At 39.1% G+C, this 25582-nt stretch overlaps 1 protein-coding gene across 1 annotated transcript; it reads left to right on the top strand.

Annotated features, from left to right (window-relative positions):
- The first annotated feature begins 24395 nt into the window (after window positions 1-24395).
- On the top strand, window positions 24396-25358 carry LOC102282761 (olfactory receptor 2M4). Its single transcript, XM_005903610.1, has one exon. It carries the CDS (start codon window positions 24396-24398, stop codon window positions 25356-25358), a length of 963 nt encoding a protein of 320 aa, XP_005903672.1.
- The last annotated feature ends 224 nt before the right edge of the window (window positions 25359-25582 follow it).

Raw genomic sequence — 25582 nt, forward strand, 5'->3', positions numbered from 1 at the left:
TCATAAATATATATGCATAGCAAAAACATATTATATATAGGCTTTAGGACTATCAGTTGTTTCAAGTATCCCCTGGCTTTGATAAATGTATGCTTTTAGTCCAATAAATTTGACTTTTTAAGATTAGGTTGTGCACTTGATAGAAAAGAGAGGTAAAGAAAACATTACAAGGGAAACCTTTAAAGAAAAAAAATTAATAACAGCAAACAAGTAACTATTCAAAACATGTTGGAGGATCAAGAAAAAAAAAAATCAAGGCTCTCTTAATTTTAGTCGCATAGCCAATGAAATAATTAAGGGGAAAATAACATACTAATATTAAAACAAAAGAGAAAACATGCTCCAGCTCATGATATTTGACTAACCACTTTAATGGTACAAATAATTATGCTAAGAAATAAATCAACATAAGCATCCATTACTAAAATCCATATATTATTATCCCTACTGGTTGGTTACATGTCAGCACAAATGGAAATCATTAGAAGAGTAATAGGCCCCCTTCCTCCCTAAAATGTTAAAAAAGGCCAAGTGGATTACCTGTACTTTTACCCTCACCATGCAGTAACCTGTATGTTATTAGAAGAGATCTAGTAAAACAAAATTTAAGTAAGATTTAAAGTCTCAGAATATAATACCCTAAATGCTCAGGATGGCTTTGAAAATCATTATATAAGTTGTCCTATAAGAAAGAAATAAGAAAACCATAAATTGAAAGTAAAATCAGCAAATATTGTCAATGAGATGACACAGATTTTAGATTTATCTGACAAGGACTTTAAAACAGATATCATAAAATTGATTCAATGACTAATTAAAAACAGTTGATTTTTTAAAAATAAATATGTCAATCGATAAATAAAAGTTCTCAGTAAGAAATAAAACATAGAAAGGAGAATCAAATGGAAATTCTAGAACTAAAAAGCACAATATCAGTTTTCTAAAGCTTTGGATGGGTTAATTAGTAGAAAAAGGAAAGTAAAGAAAAGAATCAGTGAACATGAAGGTAGAATGGTAGAGATTATCCCCCTGTAAAAAATAAAATAAGCTTAAAGCAAATAAATACAAACTCAGAGCTCTATAGGACTCCAACAGACCTATTATTCATGTTGTCAGAGTCCCTGTGAGAAAAGAGAAATTTGGTGGCTGAAAAAATAGTAACAAAAGAAATAATGTCTGATTTTTAAGGAACCTCCATACTGTTCTCCAGGGATTCACTGGTGACTCTGTCATTAAAGAATCTGTATGCAATGCATGAGACCTGGGTTCAGTCTTTGGACTAAGAAGATCCCCTGGAGAAAGAAATGGCACTCACTCAAGTATTCTTGCCTGGGAAATCCCATGGACAGAGAAACCTGGTGAGCTACAGTCCATGTGGTTGCAAGAGTCAGACATGACTCAGTGACTAAACCACCACCACCACCACCATACTGTCCTCTACAGTGGCGGTATCAATTCACATTCCTATCAATAGTGTAGGAAGGTTCCAGTTAGGCGAGTGCAGAGAAAAAGACAGCAAGCCGGGCGGTCAGGCAAGAAAAGGGAAATTTATTGGAGAGAAAAGAGAGGGTGACTGGCCCTTAAGGAGAACCAGTGTCCTCCCTTTCTGATGGAGTATACCCCACCAATGAAAAATTATCTGAAGGAATGGTCACATAGCCAGAGGTCTGGAATCTGGTGGTCTCGCAGCTTTGATAGGCACCAGTGAGATAACAGGATGCCATTTGGGCAATTTGGTCAGTCTCAAGGACCACTGTGATTTTATTCTTTGTTTGGGAGGTCAACATAACAAGCCATCTTATAAATGACCCACGTCACCCTATCATTCCAGCCTTTTTGATTTAGGATAACGGCTGAAGGTCAATCTTTTATAACTGCTTCCTGCAGGATAGGGGTAAGATAAGAAAAGGCTGGAATGCCAGCCAAAGGGGATTTATGTGGGGTCAAAGTTTTTGATAATCTGAGTGAGTTAGAAGTAGCTTGTGGATAGTTAGGTTGGTGAAGGCTTGTAAGCGATCCTGAGATTTTAAAAATAGAAGTATTAAACATAGGCCAAAATTTAGAATAAAGGTAAGTAGAAGGAGAGGGCCTAGAAAAGGTAGGACCCAGGGTATCCAATTCCAATTGCTTAACCAGTTTTCCCATGAATTACTGAGGTGTTGGCATATTCTTGAGGCCCTGTTTGTCAGATTCCTTGCTGCTGCCTTTACAACACCTGATTTATTGCTGTAGAAACAGCAGGCTTCCTCCAAAAATAGGTGTAGGCCTCCTTTTTCTGCTGTGAGGAGGTCTAATCCTCTTCTGTTTTGGAAGACCAAGGCTGTCAGGGAATCTAGCTGATTTTGGATAGTGATAAGGCTGTTAGCTGTTTCTTCTAGGCTGTCAAGGAGGTCTGCAGAAAGGCTTTGATAGTAATTTAAAGGGGTTTTGGGTCCTGCAGTCCCTGTCCCAATCCCACTGGCTTCTCCTAAACTGATTAATAGAGGAATGAATTGAATTGCCTGTCTGGGTCTGTTATAAGTTAGTGGGATAGGAAAGGTCTGATTGTTAGGAGCAATAGAAATATCTGGAGCCAGATATACTAGGGTGCATGTTCCTATCCAGTTAATGGGAAGACATAATAAATAGTGGTTCCACATAAGAAAAATATTCCAGGAGTAAGAAGACAACAGCTGAAATCAATAGCAAATATGAGTTTTTCTGGGAACTTGTTGGTAGTCTCTGAAATTGACAGTGAACTCGCCAGTATAGCCCCTACAAGAGGAGTATTTATACCATATGCAGAAGGGAGTCTCTCTGAGAAAGTAAGAGAATGTCCTGCAGTTCCTGAGACATGATAGACAGATCCACCTGAAGGGAAGGAGAGATGTGAAGTGTGTACAGAGGTGTGTCGGTATAGTTCTTAGTTGGGGGTAAGAATTGTTTATAGAGTTTTGTCTGAAAAAAAACAGAAAGGAGCCTGTTGTAAATGAATGTCAGAGGTGGTGGGTGTTAAGGAGCAGTAACTAGGCTAGATCAGAGGGTGGGCTTGGGATAGTAATAGAGGCTTTGAATTTTGAGAGAAGGCATCTCTCAAGAATAGGAGGGGGGCATTTTGGGAGTATAAGAAAAGAATGGGAAAATGAGATATCTTGAGGTGTGCAATGTAGAGGCTCAGATATTCGTGGTGTAGATTTTAAACTGTCAACCCCCATTACAGAGACCTGAGAGACCCTGGCTTTTCTGGAGTAGGCAGGCATAGCAAAGTAAGTTGCCCCCGTGTCAATGAGAAAGGAGATTGGCTTACCTGCCACTGTAAGAGTTACCCTGGGCTCCTTAAAGGTGATGAGAATTGTGGCCTGAGACCCTGCACACCTTCAGTCTTCAGCGGTGTCTGAGGAGCCTGGGCAGAGCTGAGTCAGACTCCTGCTCTAGACCAAGAGGAGATGTCCAGATCTCTGGATGGGGATTTGGGCAGTCAACCTTTCAATGTCCCTTTATGCCATAGCTGGGACATGGACCTGGAGGGGGCCTTGTCTTTAGGTATGAGCGGGCCCAGTGGCCTTCTTTGCTGCATTTGCAGCAGGGCCCAGGTGGCTTCCTTTCTTTGTTGGCTGATGGAGGCATGGAGCTATGTAGGGCAGTGGCTAAAACGTGGCATTTGGCCTGATCTCATTGGGCCTACTCTAGCTTTGCCTGTTCTTCCCGGTTATTGAAAATCTTAAAGGCTAAATTTAAAAGGTCTCATTGAGGGGTTTGAAGCCTTCTTCTGCCTTTTTTAAGTTTCTTTACAATATCTGGGGATGACTGGGAGATAAAATGGGTGTTAAGGACAATGGTGCCCTCTGCTGAAGTGGGGTCTAATTTTGTATATTTTTGTAGTTCCTCATTAACCTGGCTAGAAATTGTGCTGGATTTTCATCTAGTCATTATTTCTTGGAGTTTATCAGAGTTAACAGCTTTATGCCCTGCCTTTTGAAGGCCCACAATGAGGCAAGCAACCATGTGATTACCGGTGTTCATCCAGGTCTCCCTGTCTGATAATCCCAGTTGGGATCATCTCGGAGGGCAGCTGTTGCCCCTACAGGCTTAGTGTCATCTCTCCAGTGTATCTCATCAGCATGCACCTAAGAGGCTTGCCATACTCATTCTGGGAGGAGAGTGGAGGAAAGTACGATGTAAATATCATGCCAGGTTAAGTCATAAGACTGCTAAGATACTTGAATTCTTTTAATAATTATCAGGGTCTGAGGAGAAGAAGCCAAGATGCTTTTCAACCTGAGATAAATCAGTGAGGGAGAATGGGACATGAACCCAAACAATGCCTTCTGCTCCAGCCACTTCCCATAAAGGGAGGAGTGGGGCAGGGGAAGGAGTGGGGTTCTGCAGTGAAGTTTCCTGTTTTAAAGTTGTTTGGAACCAGGTACGTGGAGGGGATCTAGGGAGGTCTGGGTAAAGCCTTGGGATCCTCAGGGTACAGGTGGGGCTGAGGTCTCAGAGCTTATCTCAGGCACAGGCTGGGGAGGGGGTTGGCAGCTGGGGCGGCCTTGAGAAGGAGGGAGGGAGGAGGGGACAGAAGGTGGAGGTTGTGGAACTGGATCTGGAGTGGGTGAAAGGGGACTGGGAGTGCTAGGGGGTGGGCTGTGGTCAGAAGGGCCAAAGGAAGAAGAAAAGTCTGAACAGGGATTGGGAGACATTGTATTAGGAGGATGTGGCCCAGAGTAGGCTAGGAGTATTTGAGAAGTAGTACAGGATTCACAGAGAGAGGTCAAGAGCTAAGAGCAAAGAAAGCCTGAGCATAAGGGATTTCTAACCACTTGCCATTGTGGCAGAAGTTACCAAGGTCCCGTGGAGTGTTAAAATCAAGAGTTCCATTTTCTGGCCATTGGGACCTGTTAAAAGTCTGTATTGTGGCCAAACAGTGTTAGAATAGTAAATAAGTCTTTTTAGTCTATACATCCCCTTGGAAGCCCAAAGCTTTTGGTTTTGGAGAAGACATCCTAGAGGAGTAGATTTTAAGGGCTGGGATTGAGAATTTCCCATTGAGGCTGAATAGGGAGGTTAGACAAGGGCTAAAGAAAGTGAGGAGAAAGTGAGGAGAAAGTGAGGAGGAAGGTCCGAGAGAATACGCGTCCCCATTATCAGAACTTTCTCAGAGAGTAAGAATAGTCTGCTTTGAAATGATCATCCCCTATTTCAAAGTCAGATGGGGCACAAGGCCAAGGTTCCGAGGGCCTTGGGGATCCTCCCACCTAGCGTAGGACTTGGAAATGAGGTGAGAGAAAGGATCCAAGAGAATGGGATTTCACTCTCCCTTGTAATCAATGGATGAAATGTGGCTGATGTGTGGATGTCAGTCCAGCAAGGCAAGTGGAGAGTCCCGACCCGGAGCTTGTCTGTTTCTCAGCAAGGTCCAAGGGAGGGGATCACCGGAGGTGGGCTTGTGAGAAGAGCCCACCCAGTGGGGTGGATCGCCGGGTTTCTGCACCAGAATATAAGGCGAGTGAAGATAGAGTGAGCCAGGCAGTCAGGAAAGAAAAGGGAATTTTATTAGAGGGAAAAGAGAGGGTGACTGGTCCTTAAGGGGAACCAGCGTTCTCCCTTTCTGACTGAGTCCTTCTTATACTTCACCAATGAAAAATTCTCTGAAGGGATGGTCACACAGCTGGAGGTGCAGAATCTGGTGGTCTCACAGCTTTGAGAAGATAAGTGCCAGTGAGATAACAGGATGCCATTTGGGCAACTTGGTCAGTCTCATGGATCACTGTGATTTTATTCCTTGTTTTGAAGGTCGACACAGGAAGCCATCTTATCAATGAGACCCCATGTGGACCTTATCAGTTCCTATTTCTCCAAATCTTCTCCAGGATTTATTATTTGTAGACTTTTTGTTTGTTTGTTTTGTTTTCCTTTTGTGGTTCGATGATTTCCTTTTGTACTATGCTTCTGTTCTGTTACTTTTGATTTACGTGAATCTATTTTGTTTTTCATCAGCGAAATTAGCTTGATCTTTTAATTGAGGGTGGTTCTTCTGCTTCTTCATTTTACTTATATTTTTCTTGCTCCATGAGTTTAGGAGAAACAGTTATTTACTATGGCCTTGGAGAGCTATATTTGTTAGGATCATCCATGTGTATGACTTCCCTGGTGGCTCAGAGAGTAAAGTGTCTGCCTACAATGCAGAAGACCTGGGTTCGTTCCCTGGGTTGGGGAGATCCTCTGGAGAAGGAAATGGAAACCCACTCCAGTACTCTTGCCTGGAAAATCCCATGGAGAGAGGAGCATGGCAGGCTCCTACAGTCCATGGGGTTGCGAAGAGTCAGACATGACTGAGCGACTGAACTCACTCACTCACTCACTCCACATGTATAGTGAGTGGGTTTAATAGCTTTTGGTGTGAGGGCTGTTTTTTACTATGGATTCTTGCTCCTCTTTTCTCAGTATACGCTGGCCATTGTCCTCTTGATAGGAGTTGTCATTCATGTTGTGGTGACCAAAGCCTGCACTGGATATGGAGCAGGGCCTCCTCTTTTTTCTGTGGTTGTCACTTCCCTGTCAGAAGCAGAGGCTTGTTCCTAATCATTGGAGCAGAATCCCTCATGTTTGTTTCTGAGCTACACTTCTGAGTTTTGGTGCTAGGTTGGCAAGATAGGAGTGGCCCCACTGGGTGAGGAACCAGAGTATTCCTCCACCGAAGCTATTCACTGGTGAGTGTGCTCTGTTGTGTAACCTTTCATCTGTTGTGTGGTCTCACAAAGTACACTATTGTTGGCACTGCCCTTGACCCTACCTCCACTGTGAGAATGTCAGCAATTGGCCCTAGTGTCCCTCAGGCATTATTTTCACAAGGTCACCAGTGTAGATCCACTGAAGACAGGTCCCAGGACCTCAGTAGTAGGTTACCTGGACCCTCTGTGGGAGTTCTGGAGGCATCTCAGCCCTGACCCAGTGGCCCAGCCCAGCTCCTGCACGCATGTGCCCACAAAGCCCATAGGTGCTAAGGCCAGACCTGCCCCAGCTGTCAGAGCACCCATTGTCTGTTTGTACGTCCTACGGGTGCTGAACTTATAAAGGCAGTGGTGAAGGTATAAATTTGCAGCTCATGCAGCAGTGACAAGAGATTTTAGCCCTGCTTTCTAAGTTGTGTGGTCCTTGGGGTTCAGCTGTGGTTTCAACCTTACCTCTGTGCATTGGCAATCCACTGAGCTCTGCGCCCAGGGCCTCTGAGGCAGTAGTTGGCTCAGAAGCTCACTCAGGCAATGGCTAGTACATATGAAGCCACTTAGGTGGGAGTTGACTGAGGCAGTGCCTGAGTCATGGGAATTCATCTCGGTGACTGCTGGGGTATGCTTTCATAAAGCCTGCAGGACTGGGGCCTGGTACATGGAGGAAAAGACTGAAGACAAAACCCTGCCCCTCCTCTCATGCACCATTTAATAATGATGGTTTGCTTCTTTGGGGAACCTGGGCTTCTTCTAGGAACACTCTTGGTTGCAGACTTACCACATTCCAGTCCCTTCAGGCTATCTCCATGCAGCCAACATCTGTCTTCCACGTCTGTCCTCTAAACCTGGAGCTTCAGTTTCAGTTCCTAGCCCCTACCCATATCAGTGGACATATGTCTCAGACTGGCACATGCAGGGTGGTGGTACTGTCCATCTGTGTAAGTCTCTCTTTGTTCTAGCTGCCACAAACCAGTTATTGTGCTCTTCTCTGAGCCTCTGAAGCTCCCTTTTGGTTTTGCCTGATCTTATCAGTAGACTTCCCAGAGTGAGGAAACATTTCCTCTTCTTCAGCTCCTTTCAGGGGCATAGGCCTTGTTCTGCTTTCTCTCTCTCTGTTTTTATCCCTTGGGTCCTATCAAGGTACATGGATATCTTTTTGTCTGTTCAAATTTTTAAGGTCTTCCATTAGTACTCAGTATGTGTTCTATGAGAATTTTTCCATTTGTAGATGTATTTATGATGTCCTGGTGTGAGTGATGTATTTATGCCAAGATCCATGTCCTACTCCACCATTATTGGATCTCAGAAACAATCTGCTGGGTCATATTTGGCCCAACTACCAACCAAACTATTTTTTTTTTTCCATTCCATACACCAGAATTCCATTTTTTCTTTTTACATCCTATCAAGATTGTTTTTCTTTCTTTTTTTTTGATATAGACATTTTAATGGATAGGCCATGTGAAATGGCATCTCATTGTGGTTGTGGGATTTGTGTTTCTCTAGTGGTTAATGCAATATCTGAACCATGAACATCCAGATGTTCAAGCGGGTTTTATAAAAGGCAGAGGAACCAGAGATCAAATTGCCAACATCCACTGGATCATTGAAAAAGCAAGAGAGTTCCAGAAAAACATCTATTTCTGCTTTATTGACTATGCCAAAGCCTTTGACTGTGTGGATCACAATAAACTGTGGAAAAGTCTGAAAGAGATGGCAATACCAGACCATCTGACCTGCTCTTGAGAAATCTGTATGCAGATCAAGAAGCAACAGTTAGAACTGGACATGGAACAACAGACTGGTTCCAAATAGGAAAAGGAGTTTGTCAAGGCTGTATATTGTCACCCTGCTTATTTAACTTATATGCGGAGTACATCATGAGAAACACTCGGCTGGAGGAAGCACAAGCTGGAATCAAGATTTCTGGGAGAAATATCAATAACTTCAGATATGCAGATGACACCACCCTTATGGCAGAAAGTGAAGAGGAACTAAAAAGCCTCTTGATGAAAGTGAAAGTGGAGAGTGAAAAAGTTGGCTTAAAGCTCAACGTTCAGAAAACGAAGATCATGGCATCTGGTCCCATCACTTCATGGGAAATAGATGGGGAAACAGTGGAAACAATGCCAGACTTTATTTTTTTGGGTTCCAAAATCGCTGCAGATGGTGACTGCAGCCATGAAATTAAAAGACACTTACTCCTTGGAAGAAAAATTATGACCAACCTAGATAGCATATTCAAAAGCAGAGCCATTACTTTGCCAACAAATGTCCGTCTAGTAGAGGCTATGGTTTTTCCAGTGGTCATGTGTGGATGTGAGAGTTGGACTGTGAAGAAAGCTGAGTGCCGAAGAATTGATGCTTTTGAACTGTGGTGTTGGAGAAGACTCTTGAGAGTCCCTTGGACTGCAAGGAGATCCAACCAGTCCATTCTGAAGGAGATCAGCCCTGGGATTTCTTTGGAAGGAATGATGTTAAAGCTGAAACTCCAGTACTTTGGCCACCTCATACGAAGAGTTGACTCATTGGAAAAGACTCTGATGCTGGGAGGGATTGGGGGCAGGAGGAGAAGGGGACGACAGAGGATGAGATGGCTGGATGGCATCACTGACTCGATGGACATGAGTCTGAGTGAACTCCGGGAGTTGGTGATGGACAGGGAGGCCTGGCATGCTGCAGTTCATGGGGTCACAAAGAGTTGGACACGACTGAGCAACTGAACTGAACTGAACTGAGTGGTAAGTGATATGGAGCAAATTTTCAGAAGTTTATTGACCATTGGTATATCTTCTTTAAAGAACTGTCAAGTCTTTTGCTCATTGTGATTTATTTTGTTGCTGTTGTTGAGTTGTAGCAGTCCTTAAACATATGGTTACTAAAGGGGAAAGGGAGCTGGGGGATAAATTAAGAGGCTGGGATTAACATATATACACTATTGTGCATAAAATAGTTTCTGTTTTTAAAGAGAAGCTTTCCATTATTTACTTAAGTATATGTGCCTTCCTAGGGTCAATTTCTTCACTCTTAAAGAAGAGTCTTTAAAATGCTGAGCTTGCCTGTGAATTTAGGCAGAAAACTAAATTCTGGGAGACTGGAGCAGCTCTCCAGGCAGGTTCATTTCTTTAAGCAGCTACACTGGAAATGGAGAAAAACAAATCCCCAAATCATGATATTTACATTGAGTCTTTTCAACTTGGCATTGAGCTCTGGCATTTCAACACTGGCATCGTCTCTCAGAGAAACCATACATGTGAGGAACTGTGAAGAATCAATGAGTGAATGTGAGATTTTTTGTCCTTGGAACAATATACTCATGATTTACATAACTCCACTATGTCTTAACACTCCAAAGCCTACGTATCATTGAAATTGAATATATCGGTAATATATGACAGCCATTAGATTAAAAGTATTACAGGGGTAAATGATCTCATAGCTTTTATTCCCTCCTCTCCTCCTCCTCTGGTGTTGGTATGAATAAAATAATTGACTAAATGATTGTCTATGATATTCTTGTTTGATTCCTTTAAATGTTCTTTTATTAAATTATTAAGAATCAAAAAGATACTAGAAATAATAACATCTCGTCAGCCTTCAAGATTTGGAAGTTTGCCAAACAAGCCCTCTTAATCACTACTGGCTTTGTTGGACTTGTTATATAATCCCTTATGCATATAATTTTATTTGTGTCCTAAAATGTATTGAAAGAGATTGTGGGATCTTCTGTTACTTAATATATTATTAATGAAATTGATAAACAAAAATTGAGGGGCACTTCCAACTGCCTACAAGTCTAGATAAGTTCTAAGAATCTTTGATTCACTTTTTCCTTCTCTTACATCGTGGGCCTTGGATGCTCACTATCAAAAATGATGACACTAATCATAGGCAACTCTGTGCTCTAAGCATGAAAGGGAATGGCCTAATTAGAAGAGCAGTGTTCAGGGGCTCATTAAATCAGGCTCTGGGATTCTGGCAGAAAAGTTTTAATGAGTTTGACTAAGTATAGCACCCACAGTGCCTTATTAAATAGCTTCCCGATTAGCAAGATTTAAAACTTTATCATTGCCCTTGGGAACCTAGGGTTAATTAGATCCCTAATCTAGTAGAGCAATCGAGGGAAATTCTCAGGTATCAGTAAGTATCTGTTATTAAAAAATTTAAAGAAAACAAAGTTGTATGGTTGCCATGATAACACCTGGCAGAGGAATATATTTCATAGCAGTAAAATGTCCTCTCTCTGAACTGCACATCAAAACCAGCTAACTAGAGTCAATCCAGGTTTGGTATTAAATAATTGCCAGTTATATGATAAACTTTTAATAATAAAACACTGTCTTCTGTTGTCCTACTGCTGCTACTGCTACTGCTAAGTTGCTTCAGTCGTGTCCGACTCTATGCGTCCCCAGAGACGGCAGCCCACCAGGCTCCCTTGTCCTGGGATTCTCCAAGCAAGAACACTGGAGTTGTCCTACTACAAAGCAATAAATCCAAAATATGTTAATTCAAGCTCACAAATGAAAAAGAAATTTAATTAGTCTCTCAATTTTAAATAAAATCACAAAATTTCATTTAAAATATAATCGTATATTATTCATTGCAATTAATCTGATATATATATATGAAGAAATGTAAAAATTTGCCTCTCATAGAAAAACTGAATATGTATCATCTTACTTTATAATGGTCTATTGTGTATCCATGAAGAAGTATTTCTCTTGAATAATCTTTAAGACTACCAGAAATCATACTAGATAATTATCCTCAAGTTTATAGCATAAATATCCATAGACACAAGGTATATGTTTCAGATTGAGAATACTTTACTAAAAAAGTGCTCAGGGCTGGTGCACTGGGATGACCCTGAGGGATGAGATGGGGAGGGAGGTACGAAGGGCATTCAGGATGGGGAACACATGTACACCCATGGCTGATTCTTGTCAATGTATGGCAAAAACCACTACAATACCAAAGTAATTAGCCTTCAATTAAAATAAATAAATTAATTTAAAAAAACAAAAAATTTTAAATATGGAGATAATAATAGGTATAGTATAACACATGTTTAGAAACTAGTACAATGGTTAATCTTTGAAATACAATATTTGTCTCTGATGACTTTTTTAAAAATGCAAAATTTAGATAGAAATTAGGCTTTCTTAATCCTATCCTTTTTTTCCCACCTTGCTATAGCAATCATCAGTATAATAAAATTCAGTTCAGTTAAGTCACTCAGTTGTGTGCAACTCTTTGCGACCCCATGAATTACAGCACGCCAGGCCTCCCTGTCCATCACCAACTCCCAGAGTTCACTCAGACTCACATCCATCGAGTTGATGATGCCATCCAGCCATCTCATCCTCTATTGTCCCCTTTTCCTCCTGCCCCCAATCCCTCCCAGCATCAGAGTCTTTTCCAATGAGTCAACTCTTCACATGAGGTGGCCAAAGTACTGGAGTTTCAGCTTTAGCATCATTCCTTCCAAAGAAATCCCAGGACTGATCTCCTTTAGAATGGACTGGTTGGATCTCCTTGCAGTCCAAGGGACTCTCAACACCACAGTTCAAAAGCATCAATTCTTCGACACTCAGCTTTCTTCACAGTCCAACTCTCACATCCATACATGACCGCTGGAAAAACCATAGCCTTGACTAGATGGACCTTTGTTAGCAAAGTAATGGCTCTGCTTTTGAATATGCTATCTAGGTCGGCCATAACTTTCCTTCCAAGGAGTAAGTGTCTTTTAATTTCATGGCTGCAATCACTATCTGCAGTGATTTTGGAGCCCCCCAAAAATAAAGTCTGACACTGCTTTCACTGTTTCCCCGTCTATTTCCCATGAAGTGATGGGACCAGATGCCATGATTTTAGTTCTCTGAATGTTGAGCTTTAAGCCAACTTTTTCACTCTCCTCTTTCACTTTCATCAAGAGGCTTTTTAGTTCCTCTTCACTTTCTGCCATAAGGGTGGTGTCATCTGCATATCTGAGGTGATTGATATATCTCCCGGCAATCTTGATTCCAGCTTGTGCTTCCTCCAGCCCAGTGTTTCTCATGATGTACTCTGTATAGAAGTTAAATAAACAGGGTGACAATATACAGCCTTGATGTACTCCTTTTCCCATTTGGAACCAGTCTGTTGTTCCATGTCCAGTTCTAACTTTGGTTTCCTGACCTGCATACAGGTTTCTCAAGAGGCAGGTCAGATGGTCTGGTTTTGCCATCTCTTTCAGAATTTTCCACAGTTTATTGTGATCCACACAGTCAAAGGCTTTAGCATAGTCAATAAAGCAGAAATAGATGTTTTTCTGGAACTCTCTTGCTTTTTCAATAATCCAGCGGATGTTGGCAATTTGATCTCTGGTTCCTCTGCATTTCCTAAAACCAGCTTGAACATCTGGAAGTTCCCAGCATGTATAAATAATTCCTAAAGCTCAACAACAACACAAAACCAAATTAAAATATAAGTAAGGATTTGAATATACATTTGTTTTTCAAGGAAGATATAGAAATGACTAATAACACATGGTGAGATGATTAACAATGCCAGTCGTTAAGGAAATTCAAATTAAAACCACAGTGGATAACCCCTCTCATGTGGAAAGCTATTAATAAAGGGAAAAAATGGAAAGTAAGAAAGATAAAATGAAATAGCAAGTGTTGGCAAGGTGGGGAGAAATTGAAAACTACATTTATGGTTGAGATAGAAAATGTTAAGCAGTTATGAAAGACAATATGACAGTTCCTCTAAAATTTTATCATATAAATACTCTATGATCTAACAATTATGCTTATAAATATATAAAAAAAATTGAAAGCAGACACTTGAACAGATATTTGTATACAAATGTTCACAGCAGCCTAATTAATCATAACCTAAATGTGTGGAAAACATAAATGCCTAAAGGAAGATGAATGCATAAAGAAAATGGAGTATACACATATAATGAAATATTATTTGACCTGAAAACTGAATGCGATTCTGATAGAGGCTATAAAATGGATGAACCATGAGAGCATTTGTTGAAGCAAACTAAGCCAGAGACCAAACAAAAATTGTTGCATGATTAGACTTTTATGAAAGATATATAATGTGTGTGTGTGTGTGTGTTTTTTTTAGAAAGAAAGAATCATGGTTATCAGGAGGAGAAGACAGAGTTATTATTTCTAGGTGAGAAGTTTCAGTTTGGAATAATGACAATGTTCTGGAAATGGATTGTGTTATGGTTACACAAAAATGTGACTATGTATAATATCACTGAATTGTACAGCTGAAAATGGTAATTTGTATCTTATATGCATCTCAAAAAGTTAGGGGGAAAGCCCTTTAAATTACACTTACCTAGAGAAAATTATCATTAGTACAAGTATGGAAGATGATAAGAAATATAAGAACATTTAACACATTATCTGCAATGAAAAAATACCTTCTTAAATATTATCTAAAGAGTATCTCATTAAAGAGAGTGTCATCATTTTGTTACCTATATTATATTTTTGATGTTTTAAAATTTAATGGCAATTTCCAACATGTATGGCAAAACCAATACAATATTGTAAAGTGAAAAATAATAATAATAATAAATTTTAAAAAAGAATAAATCAGTAAAAGAATTTCCCTAAAAAAAAGAAATTATATAAAAACAAAAGATTTCACCCAAATTCTTTGGTTTTCTTCTTATATATTCATATTAAATGTACCACATTGCACTTTAGTGTTTTCAATTTTCAACCAATATATTTCAAACTGCCAAATAATAAAGTACAATAAAATGAAGGAAATAAAAAGATTTCTATATGTATTTATATTAAACTTATGGAGTCATATGTTTTATAAATAATTTTATACATTTTATTTATATTGTATATGTAAAATAAAGACTTTTACATATAAAATAAAATTTTACATGTAAAACATAAATGTTTTATATATAAAATAAAATTTTATAAAATATATGACTTTCATAAAACTTTACAAATGTAATGACACTGGAAGAATCTGAATAAATGTATTTGTTCCTTTCCACAGTAACTTGACCTTTAACACATCTGTAAAAAGATTTTTAAAATTATCAAAACTCCTCCCCCATTCTTGGTCTAAGGCCAATCTGACTTATTAGTTACTTAGCCTATATTATTTAAGTCTCAATGGACTTTTGCAGGTGACACACACACACACACAAAAAAACTAGTGTTACCCTTAATCTCCAGGTGAATAAGTCCAAAAATCCGTTGCTGCTGAGGATTCATGGAATTATCTAAAATAATATGCAGGGAGGAGAGATGAATATATTTATTTACAAAATATTTAAAGAAGTCTTCTTAGAAAAATAACTTTAATTGTATGATGACTATAGGACCACTGTCAGCTATCCAGTTCAATGATGCAGTAACTGTAGGAAGATAACCAAAGGTATGAGCTCTAATTGTATTTTTACTTTTATTTATTGCATAAGAATTGAGACTATTCTGTAAATTTTAAAGAGAATTTTGATTAGAATTATTAAGAGCTATAAACTGTGGAAAATTCTGAAAGAGATGGGAATACCAGAACACCTGATCTGCCTCTTGAGAAATTTGTATGCCATTCAGGAAGCAACAATTAGAACTGGACATGGAACAGACTGGTTCCAAATAGGAAAAGGAGTTCATCAAGGCTGTATATTGTCACCCCGTTTATTTAACTTATATGCAGAGTACATCATGAGAAAGGCTGGACTGGAAAAAACGCAAGCTGGAATCAAGATTGCCAGGAGAAATATCAATAACCTCAGATATGCAGATGACACCACCCTTATGGCAGAAAGTGAAGAGGAACTAAAAAGCCTCCTGATGAAACTGAAAGTGGAGAGTGAAAAAGTTGGCTTAAAGCTCAACATTCAGAAAACGAAGATCATGGCATCCGGTCCCACCACTTCATGGGAAATAGATGCGGAAACAGTGGAAACAGTGTCAGACTTTATTTTGGGGGGCTCAAAAAATCACTACAGATGATGACTGCAGCCATGAAATTAAAAGACGCTTGCTCCTTGGAAGAAAAGTTATGACCGACCTAGATAGCATATTCAAAAGCAGAGACATTACTTTGTGAACAAAGGTCCATCTAGTCAAGGCTATGGTTTTTCCAATGGTCATGTATGGATGTGAGAGTTGGACTGTGAAGAAGGCTGAGTGCTGAAGAATTGATGCTTTTGAACTGTGGTGTTGGAGAAGACTCTTGAGAGTCCCTTGGACTGCAAGGAGATCCAACCAGTCCATTCTTAAGGGGATCAGCCCTGGGATTTCTTTGGAAGGAATGATGCTAAAGCTGAAACTCCAGTACTTTGGCCACCTCATGCAAAGAGTTGACTCATTGGAAAAGACCCTGATGCTGGGAGGAACTGGGGGCAGGAGGAGAAGGGGATGACAGAGGATGAGATGTCTGGATGGCATCACTGACTCGATGGACGTGAGTCTGAGTGAACTCCGGGAGTTTGTGATGGACAGGGAGGCCTGGCGTGCTGCGATTCATGGGGTCGCAAAGAGTCAGACATGACTGAGCGACTGAACTGAACTGAACTGATTTTAATCGGAAGCTTATTACTTTACAATATTGTTTTGGTTTTGCCATACATCAACATGAATCCACCACAGGTTGCCTGTCAAGCTTTTCTCTTTTCCTTAGTTGTAATTTTATGGTTTTATTTGTATTAATTTTATCTAAACTTCATTGTTGTTGCTATTCAGTCACTAAGTCATGCCCGAGTTTTTGTGATCCCATGGACTGTAGTGTGCCAGACTTCCCTGTCCACTCTCTCCCTAAGTTTGCTCAAGCTCAAGTTCGTTAAGTCATTGATGCCATCCAATCATCTCATCCTCTGTGGCCCGCTTCTCCTGTCTGTGTATTCAGTCATGTCCAACCCTTTGTGATCCCATTGACTGTAGCTCACCAGGCTTCTTTGTCCATAGGATTCCCAAGGCAAGAATATTGGAATGGGTTGCCATTCCCTTATCTAGAGAATATTCCCAACCCAGGGATTGAACTCACTTCTCTTGTGTCTCCTGCATTGTCAAGCAGACTCTTTAATACTGGTGTCACCTGGTAAGCCCTAAACCACACTGCTTTTTTTAAAATAAACTTTTCAATTTGTGAAGGACACAGTATGCTCATTTATTAGTTCTAATGATTTACTGTACCTCATCATTTCTCAAGGAAGAGTCGTGGATTTCATGATGCTGTGATGACATGTATTTGTCCAAGCAATAACAACCCATAAATCATGGAAATTGTGGCTACTTCTTGAGAGGACCGTAACTGAGTAAAGTGATATGAGCAAAAGTGACCAAGTGACCCTGCTTCTAATAGCAATATACAACCCAAGTATATACCAATAATAGGATTAATAATCATAGTTACAGGTGGTATTAATGAGCCTCGAGAATAGAATGTTAAAGAAACAAAATACATTACAGGGGAAACTTTATTTAATCCTATTATATAAAATTTAAACACAGATGATATAGTTTTTGAAGAAGCTTATCAGTATTGATAGAACAGTTATCACTGGTGTGAACCACAAGAATTGTATCATCAGGAATAGTGTCAACCTGCTTTTTAAAAACACTGGTAATGTTGTTTTAAAGCAGTTCACAAAAATTGTGCATAATCAATTTGCCATTAATAAACTTTTGTGTCTAATTCAAGTTACATTAAGCAATTAGAAAAACATGTAAAAGTCTAAAAAGAGCACATGGCAACTTGTAAAGTATCTGTTAATATGAGGCGTGCTCATTAAAAGAGATTGTGATTCAAGCCTACCTTTCAAATCACTCAGTTATGTCATTATTCTCTCCTGCCACTTTTTTTTTTCCTCCTGACTTCAATCAACCACCAAGCTCTTTATCATCTGAGTAATATAAATATTATATGAAAAAAGGAAAAAATATCCAAGCTTTCCCATCTACAAGCTAAAGCTAGTAACTTATGTCTCAACTCTCTAACCTTAAAAGAAAACTTTCCTCAGACTAATAATGTATGGAAAAATTGAATGAATTCCATAAAGTGCTTAGTAGAAAAATCAGTTAAGTAGTGAAACCAATTATCTCCATGTTCAACAAAGTTTGACATTGGCTTAGACACATTCTCACCTTGGTAGTTACATTACCTCTTTGTACGGGTGTGCGTGGTACATAATTTCACTGAGATTGTTGGTTACTGGAAACACAAATTATATATCTTGCATGTTTTCATATTTCCATAATTAACAAACATTTAACACACAATAAGCAACGTTACAGTTACTGATAAAATACTGAAAAGACAAAGTAATCAACTTTAGTTGAGGCATATCTTGAGACAGAATGGTTCCAAATCACTATAATACTATTTATTTCAATATAATTTTCAAATGCGTTATATTGTTTAACCCTCACAGAGAATCAATATTGCTACAATTTTATATACATGATACATCCATGAATGTGAATATATATCAATGTAAGTGAAAATCTACCTTTCTTTTTAGATATTTTAAGCAGTAAATTATTAATCCATTTCCACTTAAATTCTGTATGTACTCCTGGAATCTGGAATTCATACCTGCTGTAAACTACATTTTTATTATAGCTCCCAGGAAGATAGAAACTACAGTTACAATTAAAAGGACTTCCTTCCTAGAGAGTCTCTATTTGCTATACTCACGGTAAGAAATGGGCTTCCCTGGTAGCTCAGACGGTAAAGAGTCTGCCTACAGTGCAGGATACCTGGGTTCAATCCCTAAGTCGGGAAGATCCCCTGGAGAAGGAAATGGCAACCCACTCCAGTATTCATGCCTGGAAAATCCCATGGATCAAGGAGCCCGGTGGGCTACAGTCCATGGGGTTGCAAAGAGTCAGACCTGACTGAGCGACTTCACTTCATGGTAAGAAGATAGAAACTTAAACGTTATAGCCCTCTGAGGAACCCATTCCCTTGTCTTTAATTATAATAGTTTGTATTGTATTTCATCTTCTCTCCTAGGACAAAGAAGCAGAATTAGCTTCTTTATTTTGAAAATACTTATTCAGGGTAGATAATTATGTCACTTTTCTTGAGTATTACTGTGAACCCCCTAAAATTTCTCCTCCTTTTCACATAATAATGAGAGGAAAAATACAGAGTGCTTCCAGTGTAACTGTCACTGTTGAAAACATGTATGTAAACTCACAGAACACTTATAAACATTGTTTTGGAGGTACTTTAACATGGATATTTTGATCTCCATTTTTCTTCCAAGATGGGCTACTTAAGTAAATTGTGCAAGGTTATAGAGCTAGAGAATATAAACAAGGTATTCCAATGAAATCAACTTCATTTTTTTTCACATCTTATTAAGATATAATTGAGAAATAAAATTGCAAATATTTAAGGTATACAACCTGACATTTTGATTTACATATCCCTTATGAAATGATTACTACAATCAAGCAAGTTAAAATATCCATCAGTTCACATTTAAAGTGCTTTTGTGTGTTCAGAACACTTAATATCTAACCTCTTAACAAATTTTAAATATACAGTAAAGTTGTATAATCTTTGTCACTGTAAATCACGATGTGAATGCTTAGTCGCTCAGTCATGTCTGACTCTTTGAGACCCCGTGAACTGTAGACTGCTAGGTTTCTCTGTCCATGGGGATTCTTCTGGCAAGAATACTGGAGTTGGTTGCCATGCCCTCCTGCAAGGTATCTTCCCAACCCAGGAATTGAACCCAGGTCTCCCGTATTGCAGGCAGATTCTTTACTGTCTGAGCCAGGTAGCTCAGCTGGTACAGAATCCACCTGCAATGTAGGAAACCCTGGTTCAATTTCTGGGTCAGGAAGATCCCCTGCAGAAGGGATAGCTACTCACCCCAGTATTCTCCGGCTTCCCTTGTGGCTCAGAGGATAAAGAATCCACTTGCAATGCAGGAGACCTGGGTTCCATCCTTCGACTGGAAAGACCCCCGGGTCAGGAGGACATGGCAACACATTCCAGTATTCTTGCCTGGAAAATCCCCATGGACAGAGGAGCCTGAAAGGCTACAGTCCATAGGGTCTCAAAGAATCAGACATGACTGAACAACACGGCACAGAATAAATCACTGTCATGTATGGATGCGAGAGCTGGACTGTGAAGAAAGCTGAGGGCTGAAGAATTGATGCATTTGAACTGTGGTGTTGGAGAAGACTCTTGAGAGTCCCTTGGACTGCAAGGAGATCCAACCAGTCCATTCTGAAGGAGATCAGCCCTGGGATTTCTTTGGAGGGAATGATGTTGAAGCTGAAACTCCAGTACTTTGGCCACCTCATATGAAGAGTTGACTCATTGGAAAAGACTCTAATGCTGAGAGGCATTGGGGGCAGGAGGAGAAGGGGACGACAGAGGATGAGATGGCTGGATGGCATCACTGACTCGATGGACGTGAGTCTGAGTGAACTCCTGGAGTTGATGATGAACAGGGAGGCCTGGCGTGCTGTGATTCATGGGGTCACAAAGAGTCAGACATGACTGAGCAACTGAACTGAACTGAATGACTAGTATGTTGGGTATCTTTTCACTGGCTTATTGGTCATTTGTATATCTTCTTTGGAGAAACATCCATTCACATCCTTTGCTCATTTTTTATCAGTTTACTGAGCTGTAGAGTTTTTAAAATACACTCTGGATATTAAGTCCATATCAAATATATGGTTTATAAATATTCTTTTTTATCTCATATGTAGAGCTTTCACAATGATGATTGTGCCCTTTGGAGCACAGGAGTTTTAATTTTGGATGGAGTCCAGTTTACCTATTTTTATTTTGTTGAATCTTTTCTGAGAAATTATCGAACAATGAGTGACCCAGTGAAACACCAGACACTCCAGCCTCTGATCCCAGGTCTCTCTCTCTCTCTACCAACAATCCCACTGTGAGGCCCTCTGACATGCAATGTAACATCTGAAAGAGAGCATACCTTTGTATAATTAAAGTCAAGGGACTGAATTCTCTGTGGAGGTAAAGGATTTAAGGTCCATGATACCATATGATGGCTCAGTCTTTTAAAATGTGGCTGCTTTGGACCATCTGAGTAGCTGCTGCTAAATGTTTCTAGAAGAGACAGAAGGAAAGCCTGAAATAGAATCAGAATCAGAGAATGATTATCACTTTCCAGTTCAGAGATTCTAGGATTTATTAGGTGACTCACTACCTGTAAGTATAAATATAAAATGATCTTTGTTCTGAGACTCTGTTACCTTCCCTATTGACCTTAAATGCTTTCCATGAAAAAATCAAGTAGCAAATGTGTATGAAAAAAATCTTGACACTCAATAGATTACACAAATACAAACTTTTCTCATCCTTATTATTAAAGTTTGATGTATATTTCTATGTTTAGCATACTGTATACCGTTTTACACAATATCATGGAAGTATTATCATTTCCTTTCACATCTTGTCTCTCTTTCTCATTCATACTAAAAATAAGAGAGAAGAGAAAACAGAGAATTGCTCTCCTTAGTAAATTATCTTTCATTTATTAGACATATTTATTGGGTAAATATGATATACATGTATATCTTCCAATTGTTAGAGACACACCTAAAAAGGCTTCATGAAATAATCATAAACCATGATATTTCAATATACTGCTTTGAAAGAGACTCATGAATGTTTAGTTATGAAAAATTCCCTAGATGCCACATAGTACAACTTTTCAGTTTACAAATTATTGGAGAAAGTTATGTGAAACAGAAGAGAACCCCATTTCCTTGTTTATGTTCCAAATATCTCACAAAATATACCAGTCAGTAAAATTCTTGGAATTGGTGCCATCAAAGCAAAGAAAAGAAGAATTCGATGAAGTTTGAGTTGTGAAACTGTACAGTCTGTGAGGCTTTCTTGGTGTCTTAGATGGTAAAGAATCTGCCTGCAATGTGGGAGACCTGGGTTCTATCCCTGGGTCAAAAAGATTCCCTAAAGAAAGGAAAGGCTACACACTCCAGTATTCTTGCCTAGAGATTTCCATAGACAGAAGAGCCTGGTGGGTTATGGCCCATGGGGTCCCAGGGTCGGACATGACTGAGCATGTTCACTTTCACTTTTCTTGTGAACTTTTCTTGAAACTTGTAAGATGTGGGAATACGGAATATTTTGAAGTGCATGAATGGAAATCTTCAGTTTGGCAATATCACAAAGTCTAGAGAATGCTTGACTCCAGTGTAGTTGTGCATTCTTCCAGAGCCCTATGAGTATCAGGGTCCATGATTTATGCTGTCTTTTCTTCTTCCATATCCATTAATATTTCAGAGTATCTAATCATCTAAGACTTTGAGCCATCAGTCTTGTTTTTCTCTTTTCCTTTATGTTATCAGCTCTTTTTTTTTAACCACTCATTTCCTCATATGCCACTAAAAGTCTTCCATACATTTAATTTTTCTCTCATTAAGTCACTTCTTTTCTTTAAAGTGTGTGTGTGTGTGTGTTTCACCTCTCTGGGTCTTATTCTTCAATTTCCATTATAATTAGCATGAAAGAATATAGAAGTATGAAAAGTATGGAAGTATCTTGGATGTCAGAATTTTCCAATTTCGTGTTTAATTATAACACTGAATCCAAATTTTAAATTAAGAGAATAAAGAAAGAAGTTAGCAGTTCTTTATGTTGACTACCTTGGGAATAAGACTATATTTATTTATTTATAGAGTTATTAAAATTTTGATATATATTTTGTTGTAGAAAGTTTGGATTCTCTCAACACATAGTCGTCATTTAAATAGGTGAAAATACCTAACACACACTTGTTATACAAAGAAAAGAATTTTTGACCTAAGGAATTATTCCCCAATTGCAATATTCAGCATATCTGATTCTGTAAGGCTCTCTACTATGCTCAAATGTTAGAACAGGGAATGATTTTTTTTTTTTTTTGAAAACTGACATAACATTTTAATTCCATTAAAATAAAGCCATGGCATTTTAGTATGTTGTTAACAGCAAAAATATCTCTGAGGATATTTCTACTGCCCAGCTCCTCTGTCCATGGGATTTCCTAGGCAAGAATACTGGTGTGGGTTGCCATTTCCTTCTCCAGGGGATCTTCCCTACCCAGGAATCAAACTCCAGCCTGCTGCATTGCAGGCAGATTCTTTACCGACTGAGCCACTAGGGAAGCCCCTTAAGTATAATTAATGAAAATTAATTTTGAATATCAATACATAAACAGGATATTTGCTAGGGAAAATTTTTGCAGCAAAAGTATTTTGAAGAAATGTTCCCATCCTACATAAAATGTTGTAGAGGCATAAGCCTTGTATCATTAAAAAATAGGTCATACAACAATTTTCAGGAACCTGCTATATCCTTGGAAATACACATTATTTGGTTTGATGTAGACAGGGCTACAGTCCATGGGGCCTCAAAGAGTCAGAGACACAAATGAGGAACTGAGCACTTGTGCACAATAGTCACAATCAGGCTATGGATTTTACATAGAAAAAGCTTGATGTATCTCCATTTTTCATTAAAGTGTTAGAGAAAAAAAGTAGATAATTGGGTTTCTTTACAATTTAATAAAATTCTACAGAACATATTTGGAAAACACTGCTTATTTAGAATTGTTTTAATGAAATGAAAGATAAACGCTTTACACAAAGATAAACATTCACCATGGTAAACAATCTAGGGTCAGTGGATCAGTGGATATTCAATATCAAAAAGCATGATATGAGTGAGACAAAACCTAGATTTTGTTTAAAGCTGAATTAAAAATAAGATGATAAGAAATTAAGAAAAATAGATTACTTTATATCAAGGAGAAATAAAAGCATAATGGGCGTTTTGATGAATTAAGAAGTCTGTGAGGCTTAGTCTGAGATGGAAAAGTTAAAATGTACATTACTAAACCCTTCTCTGAGTTAGCTATATAGATTCTCCTTTGAGGATAATAACATTGACCTTGACTTCCCAGGAGGCACAGTAATAAAGAATCTGCCTGCCAATGCAGGAGGTGTAAGAAATGCTGGTTCAATCGCTGCAACAGGAAGATTCCCCTAGAGTAGGAAATGGCAACAACAGAAAATGGCAACCACTCCAGTATTCTTGTCTGGAAAATTCCATGGACAGGGGAGCCTGGTGGGCTACAGTTCATGAAGTCGCAAAAAGTCAGGCAGGGCTAAGTAACTGACCACAATCATTGTTCCAATGCAATGTTTCACTGGGCTGGTACCACACACAAGAAGCAGATAAAATGGTAGAAGGAATCAAGAGAAGAGGAATTCTGTAGTTAGGTGAGAACACAGTGGAGACATGTTAAGACAAAGAATACAACTGTCAATAGAGAATACTATGTGATCAAGGATATTTCATAAAATTTAGCAACAGACACTTGTAATTATTTTTCTCCTAGATTCTCTATTGACTGTGTACCTTTGAGTTAGTCAATAATATACATTTTTCTTTTCTGGGAAATAAGGAAAATAGTTATTGAAGTTGTTATTTGGGAAGTCTGGATGGGAAAATGACTAGAAAACAATGGACCAAATCACTTAACTTATTGTGACCAAAGAGGAGGCAACTGAAGGTTGGTGAATTCTTATACATGCACACAATGTAGTGTGCACTTGAATACGCTGACCTGGTATGCATTTGAAAACTAATAAACAAGTTTCTACGCATTCTGGATCTTGCAGATGACACAAATTATCCGGGATGGTTTGGAGAAACCAGACCTTCAACTTGGACTTCATCCTGTTAGGAATCTTTGATTATAGACCCACACACATCTTCCTTTTCTCTCTGGTCTTGGGCATCTTCACAGTGGCCTTCATGGGAAACACTCTCATGGTTCTTCTTATCTACCTGGACACCCAGCTCCACACCCCTATGTACTTGCTCCTTAGCCAATTGTCCCTCATGGACCTCATGCTCATCTCTACTACTGTACCCAAGATGGCCTTCAACTACTTGTCTGGCAGGAAATCCATCTCTCTAGCAGGCTGTGGCATCCAGATATTCTTCTATGTTTCCCTACTTGGAGCTGAATGCTTCCTGTTGGCTGTCATGGCCTATGATCGCTATGTGGCTATATGCCACCCTCTTCGATATACCATCCTGATGAATCAGAAATTCTGTGTCTTCATGACTGTTGCTTCCTGGATCTTGGGCTCTCTTGATGGGATCATTGTGCTTGTAGCAGCCCTCTCATTCCCTTATTGCAGCTCCCTGGAAATTCATCACTTTTTCTGTGATGTTGCTGCCCTTTTACCTCTATCTTGTACAGACACCTCTGAGTTTGAAAATTTGCTTTTTATCTGCTGTGTGGTGATGCTGGTCTTACCAGTCTCTGTGATTATTGGTTCCTATTCACGAGTTCTTCAAGCTGTCATCGGCATGGATTCCAAGGAAAGTCGCTGCAAGGCCTTCACCATCTGCTCCTCACATCTGTCTGTGGTTGGACTCTACTATGGAGCTGCCATGTTTATGTATATGAGACCAGCTTCTAATCACACACCAGACCAGGACAAGGTGGTATCAGCCTTTTATACCATCCTCACCCCGATGCTGAACCCTCTCATCTACAGTCTTCGAAACAAAGAGGTATCTAAAGGATTTCAGAAACTGTTGAGGAAAGGAAAATTAATTTTATACAGCATCTTTGAGTGCCCACTGTGATCAGTACTCCTCCCCGGAAACTTGAGTCCCTTGTATCATCTTATTCTTCCTGGTATATTATTCTCCCACTTTTATTTCCAATTTAAAATACCTTCATTTATAGTTTATATAAACATCACAGGTCAAGAAGACAGTTTAGATAACAGTATAGGCAGCTTCACTGCTGTGAATTTCTTTTATACCACGAGTTGTTAGACATAAGTACCTGATTTTAGGATGCCTGT

This window comes from Bos mutus, chromosome 7, assembly GCF_027580195.1.
Source record: "Bos mutus isolate GX-2022 chromosome 7, NWIPB_WYAK_1.1, whole genome shotgun sequence".
NCBI classification, from domain to species: Eukaryota; Metazoa; Chordata; class Mammalia; order Artiodactyla; family Bovidae; genus Bos; species Bos mutus.